The sequence below is a fragment of the Pelodiscus sinensis genome, unplaced genomic scaffold (genome assembly GCF_049634645.1).
Source record: "Pelodiscus sinensis isolate JC-2024 unplaced genomic scaffold, ASM4963464v1 ctg39, whole genome shotgun sequence".
NCBI classification, from domain to species: domain Eukaryota; kingdom Metazoa; phylum Chordata; order Testudines; family Trionychidae; genus Pelodiscus; species Pelodiscus sinensis.
Window position 1 is genome coordinate 672,198 of NW_027466048.1, and position 6,530 is coordinate 678,727.

The following is a 6,530-nucleotide window of genomic DNA, read 5'->3' on the forward strand; positions in this document are numbered from 1 at the left end:
GGCCAGTGCAGCCGTGGCCATGGAGCCATTGCCGCCTCTCGCGAACTAGCCCCTGGGACTCACTGCCACAGCCTGGCCTCCCGGGCTGCTACGACCCACGTGGGCCTGACAGGCCCCAGCAGGAGGAGGGGCCCATGCAAGCCCCCCACAGCGCTGGAGCCAGATCTGCTGGCCCTACAGGCCTGGCCTGAGGCAGCTCCCGGTGTCTCCACCCCCCCCCCAGGGCGGCATCGTGGATGAAATCTCTCTCTCGGCTTACGTCACGGCAGCGCTGCTGGAGCTGGGGCAGCCGCTCACGGTGAGGCCAAGCCCTGCCTTCCTACCGGGGCTGGGACCAGGGCACTGGGGGGGCTCAGGGCGAGGATACGGGGGTGTCAGGGCGATGTTCGGGGTACTGGAGATAGGAGGAGGTGTTGGGGGAGGGGGTGCTGGCAGTCTGTGTTGAGTTGGTACCAAGGTCTGGGTCAGGGTGATGTGGGGTGTTGGGCTGGGGTAGGGCAGGGAGATTTGGCAGGTGGGGAGGGGCTGAGCTGGTTTGGTGTCTAGAGCTCAGTGGGGGAACCTGGGTGAGGCTTGTGGGGGTGCAGGGTGCAGGTGACGGGGGCAGGGACGGGCTGGGACAGGTGAAAGCTGGCTGCCAGGTGCAGCGCTGTGAGGGAGTCTGTTGGGTGTCTCCCCCGTCCCAGGACCCCATGGTGACCAGGGTCCTCCAGTGCCTCCAGGAGTCCTCGCGCACCAGTGACCTCTACACGCGGGCGCTGCTGGCCTACGCCTTCGGGCTGGCAGGGCGCACGGAGCTGCGGGACGCCCTTCTGGAGAGCCTGGCCCAGCACAGCGTCAGCGCCGGTACCGCAGCGCCTCGCTCCAGTGCCCTCCCCCCGGCGACCTCCAGACACAGGGCAGGGGGGCGCCCCACAGCCCTGCCCACCCACTGCCCCCTGCCCTGGTGATGGCTCTTCCCTCGGCCCTTCAGCTAGGCCCTGCTCCCCTCCTGCCCCCTGCCCGAGGACCCCGCACTCCGGCGCCCAGTGTCCCCCTCTACCAGAGGTGATCCCGAGCACAAGCAGGCTGGGCAATTGCATCCCATGGGGTCTCCACTTTGATCTTCCCCCACCAGCCGCTCATCTAATGCATGTGGCCTGTTCCCTGGGGGTGGGGCTGGGATGGATTTTGGGTTGTGGATAGAATACAGCGAATATTTCTAATGGGCTGGGGGGGGGATATACCTGCTTATGGCAGTCGGTGAAGCACAGGGCTGGGCTTTAGTCTAGGGAACAGCAGCTCCAGGGTTTTGAGCCGGGGACCCTAACAATGACCAGCCCAGTGGCCTCCTGTTCTCCCTGTGTAGCCCTCCAGTGCCCTGGGAACTAGCTGCTGTGTCCTGCCCCAGAGGTGGCTGCATTCGGTGGGGGGCAGGAATCCCTCTGGCCAGGGAAGACCCACGGTCCCTTTGCCAAGGAAACAGGTGACCCGCTGTGTTGTAACTGCAGCCGTGGGCTGCCCTTCCCTCGGCCCCTCTCCTAGGGGGACAGCTCCACTGGCGGAGGCAGGTGAAGGGCCTGCCCAGCCCCGAGTCCCACCGGAACCATATGGCGGAGGTGGAGCTGACGGCTTACGTGCTGCTGGCCCATCTCTCCCTGCCCAACGTGTCTGCTGCCGACTTGGCGACCGCCTCCCAGATCGCCCGCTGGCTCAGCAAGCAGGAGAATCTCTACAAGGACTCTGTCAGCATCACAAGAAATCCCGATCCTGCTGCAGAGAGTTGGAGGCGGGGTCCTGTTGTCCCCTCGGTGACTCTCCTGCCCCAGAACACGGTGGTGGCCCTGCAGGCCCTGGCCAGATACGCAGCCCTGACGTACAGCGCGAGCGGGACGGTGTCGGTGACCGTGAGCTCCCCGGCCGGGGCCCGGCAGCAATTCCACCTGGAGAACGCCAACCGGCTGGAGCTGCAGCGAGCGGCCCTGCAGGAGATCCCCGGGCAGTACACGGTGCAGGCCAGCGGCAGCGGCTGTGTCTTCGTGCAGGTGAGGGCAGGAGCCCCTGGGGCCCGGCGGTGAGTGGCTGTGCCCTGGGACTGCCCCACGGCTGGGCCCCACGGTGCCAGGCTCCGCCCCAACCCTCTCACTTTTCTCCCAGATGATTCTGCGCTACAACGTGCCGCCCCCCAAGAGCTCCGCCACCTTTGAGCTGCGGGTGGAGACGGAGCCGAAGGAGTGCAGCGAGGGCGCCGCATCCCGCTTCAGCCTGGCCCTGCACGCCCGGTACCAGCCCGGCCCCCCACCCGCTGGGTCCGACTCCGGGGCAAGGACAGGCCCAGGCAGCGGGGAAGGGGCTGGGCAGAGCTGTCTGTCACACTCACAGGGCACCCAGCGGTCCCAGGGGTAACCCCCTTCCGTGGGGATCCGCTCTCCCCTGGGGGCTGAGCCCCTCCCCCGTTCCCCCACCTCTCTGAGCTCCAGCCCGCCTGGCTCTGCCGTGGGCCCCTCAGGGGGTCCCCTCGCTCCGGGCCCCGGGGCCTGCACTCCCAGGGGACGGCGCAGCCCTGTTCTCTAGTCCGCAGCGACTCAGCCAGTGTGAAACAGGAGGTTTATTGAGCATTGAACCCAGCACAGGAACTCTCAGGCCTGTGGGCCTGGCCCCCTCCGCCAGCACGTCTGAGTCTGCCCTGCAGCCTGGGGGCCTCTGCCCCGTCCAGCAGCCCCCGTATTCCAGCCAAGCCGCCGAGATCCCTCCCCAGCAGCTCCCCCCGCCCTCCCGCCTGCCTTCTGTCCCTGTAACCAGGGTCGCCTGGGCCCCTCTCTGCTCCCCTCGCCCCTCCTCCTTCCTCCGCTCCCCTGACTGGAACCAGCCGGGCAGGTCACTGGGTCCTCTCTCTGCCGCCCATTGGCCTCCCGCTGGCTGGAACCATCCGTGTCATCCGAGCTGGGTCCGCAGGCCCCCAATTACTGGGGTCTGCACCCTCCAGCCACTGGCCTGGTCCTGAATCCCCTTTCACCTTGTAACACCAATAACCCAGGGACACCAAGAGTCCCCCCCTCAGTGTGGAAACACTTTGAACCCAAACCCCCCCCCTCCACACACCGTCCTACTGCAGGGCTGGGGGGCTTGAAGTGCTGGGGGAGCCATTCACCCCCAGGGCTCGGAGCCCCTTGAAATCTTAGAATCAGAGGGTTGGAAGAGGCCTCGGGGTCGTTGAGTCCAGCCCCCTGCCCAAAGCAGGACCAATGCGCCAGGCAATGACGGGCAGGTCCTGGGGCTGATCTGGAGCAGTCGACTCCCACGCAGCTCCTGGAGCCGCTGCCACTTGCTCAGGCTGGCTGGGACACGGGGGGTTCACAGCTCAGAGGAGGCAGAGGGCCTGAGACGCCTGCAGGGCTGAGAAGATGTGAGGCCTCCCCTGCCCCTCCATCCCCCTGGGGTCTGTACCCAGGGCTGCCCCGGCCTCAGCCCCTGGCTCCTCTTGCAGGTACAGGGGGGAGCGCTCAGCCACCAACATGGTCATCGTCGAGGCCAAGCTGCCGTCCGGCTACGTCCCCGCCAAGAGCTCCCTGGGGCAGGTGAGACCAGACAGTGCCAGTCACACAGTCCGAATCCAGGGGCTGGTCCGTGGGGAGAGCCCAGCCCCCCAGGAGAACACAGATTGCAGCTCTGACCCCCACAGAGCTACCCCCACAGCTACCCCCGCAGCACAGCGCTCCCTAACACAGCCGTGAGGCGCTGCACAGCCCTGGGTCTCCCATCCCGTCACTGAGCAGCTCCTGCCTGTGACTAGCTCCCCTGCAACAAAGTGCCCCTATCTAGACCCTCCCTCTCCCAGAGCAGCCCCCTAGTGACCTGGGGGGTGACAGCCAGGCCCCTGGGCCATGGAGGGTGTTTAGGGCCCCATGTCCCACCCCCAGCCGGGCAGTGAATCCGGTCCCAGCCCCTCCGTGCGAGGCTCAGCCGTTTCCTCCCCCCGCTCCTAGCTGGAGAAGCAGCCCTTGGTGAAGAGGCTGGAGGTGCAGAAGGACCAGGTGACCATCTACCTGGACCAGGTGAGTGCTCAGGGCTCTGGTGCCAGTGGGGAGGGTGTGTCCTGCACGGACTCCATCCCTGTTACCACTGCTCTGGTTGGCTGCACCACACTCAGGTGAAATCTGCTCCCATCTCAAGGGCCCGGTTTCCATGTAGGAAGGGGAGTTGGGACCAGCCTCGGCCAAACACCAGGGAGGGCGTGAAGGGGGCTGTGGGGAGCTCAGGGGTGGGGGAGCTGGGCCAGGCCGCTCGCTGGGAGGGGGCTGGAGCTGTCAGTGCAGACGCTCAGCCCGGGCGTTCGCTCTGTCGCTCTCTCGGTAGCTGACGAAGGAGGCGGCGAGTTTCACCTTCTCCCTGGAGCAGGATTTCCCTGTGAAGAATCTCAGAGCGGCCCCTGTGAGGCTGTACGATTACTATGAGCCGGGTGAGTCCCGCCTCGGGCCCCGCTCCTGTGGGCACGCTGGCACAGTCAGTGTCCGGCATGGGCCCCACCTCCGTTACCGCTGCTCTGGGGGGCTGTGCCACACTCAGTGGGGATGGGGGGGGAAGTCACTGAACTTGCCCCCGTCCCAAGGGCCCCAGTTGATTCAGGTCGGAGCCTTCCCAGGTTCACTCTGTGGGTCTGGCTCATGACAGGGTCTCGGGAGCCCAGTGTTCGTCGGGCCAGTGGGGACACTGCAGCTAGTGTAACTGGGGCCGTCCTAGCAGGAGCAGGAGGAATCCTGCCCCTCCAGGGCCTGTGAGGGAGTGAGAGGAGGACCTGGCAGTGCAGGGGCTACACAAGGCCTTTTTGTCCAATTAGCCCCGCCCCGTTTTACCTGCAGCCAATGCCAGGCCTGGAGGGAGAATAAAAGGAGGGAACCTGGCTCAGTTCAGGGCTGACCAGCAAAGGGGCAGGAGCTGGTTCTGTTGGCCACAGGATCTGAGCCAGGGCTGTTGGCTGAGTTGGCTGTAGGAGGACACAAGTCTCTCTTCTCCGCCTGCCTAGGTGCAAAGGGGGAGAACCAGAAAGACACCACTCCCCCGCACAGGAGGGGGAAATTGGATTCTTGGGGCCATGCCCCACAGCGAAGGAGAAGACTTTTCTAAGTGGCTGAAAGTCCTGCATCTCGGACCCCCAGCTACCACCAGGATCTCATGACCCAGCTACAGGGCCCCACACAGTTGCTGTCCCTCCAGCTCCTCAGATGCCCCCAGAACGCCTTGTGCTGGGCTGGGCCGGCAGGGTGGTGTCCCTGAGTGCGTTGAGGGGCGACTCACAGAGCCCATCTGGCCGGGGGTTGGGGAGAGCGCTCAGCCCCACTCCGACACCTGGGCCACCTCGCACTCCCTCTGGGGCTCAGACCCTGCCTGGGCGGGAGTGGGGGGAGGGGCTCTCTCCTCATCCCTCCCCCCCTTGCCTTGCAGGGGAGCACACAGAGGCTGAGTACAGCGCCCCCTGCGGCTCAGGTAGGTGTGATGCACCCACCCAACTCCAGTCCCTACACCTGTCTGGGGGGCAAGGCCGTGGGGGGGAGAGGTCTGTGTCGGGGGAAGGGTCTATGCGGGGCACAAGGGACTCTGTCTGTGGTGTGGGGGTGACTGTGAGGGGGGAGTCTTTGGGGGTTGGGAGAGTTCTGGGGGCTATGTGGAGAGGTGTCCATCGGGCGGGGGAGGGGTTTGATCCTCTCTCAGGGGGTGTTTGTTTATTTAAAGCCCCTGATACCGAGACGTTGGGAAATTCCCGCTGAAGCCCCCGCCCAGCAGCCCCCCGCGCCCGTCCTGAGAGCCGCCCTGGCAGCCGGACACCCCAGGATCTTCTCGGCTGCTGCTGTTCCCCCTTTGCACCTTCTTCAGCCAACGCCTCCCTGGTTGCTCTGGAAACATCCCCCTGCTCCCCCCTCCCACCCCCAGGCCAGCCGCGGGGTCCCAGGTGTCCGTCACCCGTGGGAACCAGGGGCTGCTGTGGGGACCCTGGGGGTTTGCCATGTGTCCTGCTGAGACCCTAACACAAGATCCAACCCCCGCCTGTGTGTGAGGCTGCTCTCTTGCTTTGTGCTGCCCGGCTGCTGCTCCTCGCACGGCTCCTCCGCAGCCTGAGAGCAGCCGCTCCTGGGCCTGCGGCTCTGCCCCCTTCCTGCCCTGCGCTCACTGGGGCGGGGTTTGGTTCAGAACTAAAGTCAGGGCAGTTGGTTATTTCCCCCAGGCCCTGCCCCAGTGGGAGATGCTTGCTGTGCTGCGCGGGAGGGTCGATTATGGACCGAGTGACGCTGAACCATCGTCGGCCCCTCTCTCCCGCCACCCGCCGTAGCTCGACCGGCTCGCCTGGGCTGAACCCGCAGAGCCTGGAAGCCCTGGCCTGAGAGAGGGAGGAGCAGCCTGTCCCACCCGCTGCTCCTGCCTGTTTGTGTTTTGGTGCCACCTGTGTAACGCCAGGGACCTGGGACCGTGCTGGGGCAGCGCCCCTCTGTGAACGGTCCCTCCCCAGCCAGATGGGGCCAGAGCCTGACAGACGCGCTGTGGCCGCGCAGCCAGGC

At 66.1% G+C, this 6,530-nt stretch overlaps 1 protein-coding gene across 3 annotated transcripts in view; it reads left to right on the forward strand.

The window, feature by feature from the left end:
• Positions 1 to 6,019, forward strand: part of LOC102447783 (alpha-2-macroglobulin-like protein 1) — a 127,084-nt gene extending 121,065 nt beyond the window's left edge. For 2 of the 3 annotated variants that reach the window (XM_075918687.1, XM_075918689.1), the window contains exons 27-35: positions 224 to 298; positions 687 to 846; positions 1,525 to 2,024; positions 2,137 to 2,261; positions 3,467 to 3,557; positions 3,966 to 4,034; positions 4,336 to 4,438; positions 5,422 to 5,463; positions 5,710 to 6,019. In XM_075918687.1, the coding sequence (XP_075774802.1) occupies positions 224 to 298; positions 687 to 846; positions 1,525 to 2,024; positions 2,137 to 2,261; positions 3,467 to 3,557; positions 3,966 to 4,034; positions 4,336 to 4,438; positions 5,422 to 5,463; positions 5,710 to 5,744 (1,200 nt within the window). In that variant the 3' untranslated portion in view covers positions 5,745 to 6,019. The remainder of the gene's footprint in view (positions 1 to 223; positions 299 to 686; positions 847 to 1,524; positions 2,025 to 2,136; positions 2,262 to 3,466; positions 3,558 to 3,965; positions 4,035 to 4,335; positions 4,439 to 5,421; positions 5,464 to 5,709) is intronic. The other variant, XM_075918688.1, reaches the window with a different exon arrangement.
• Positions 6,020 to 6,530: the final 511 nt, after the last annotated feature.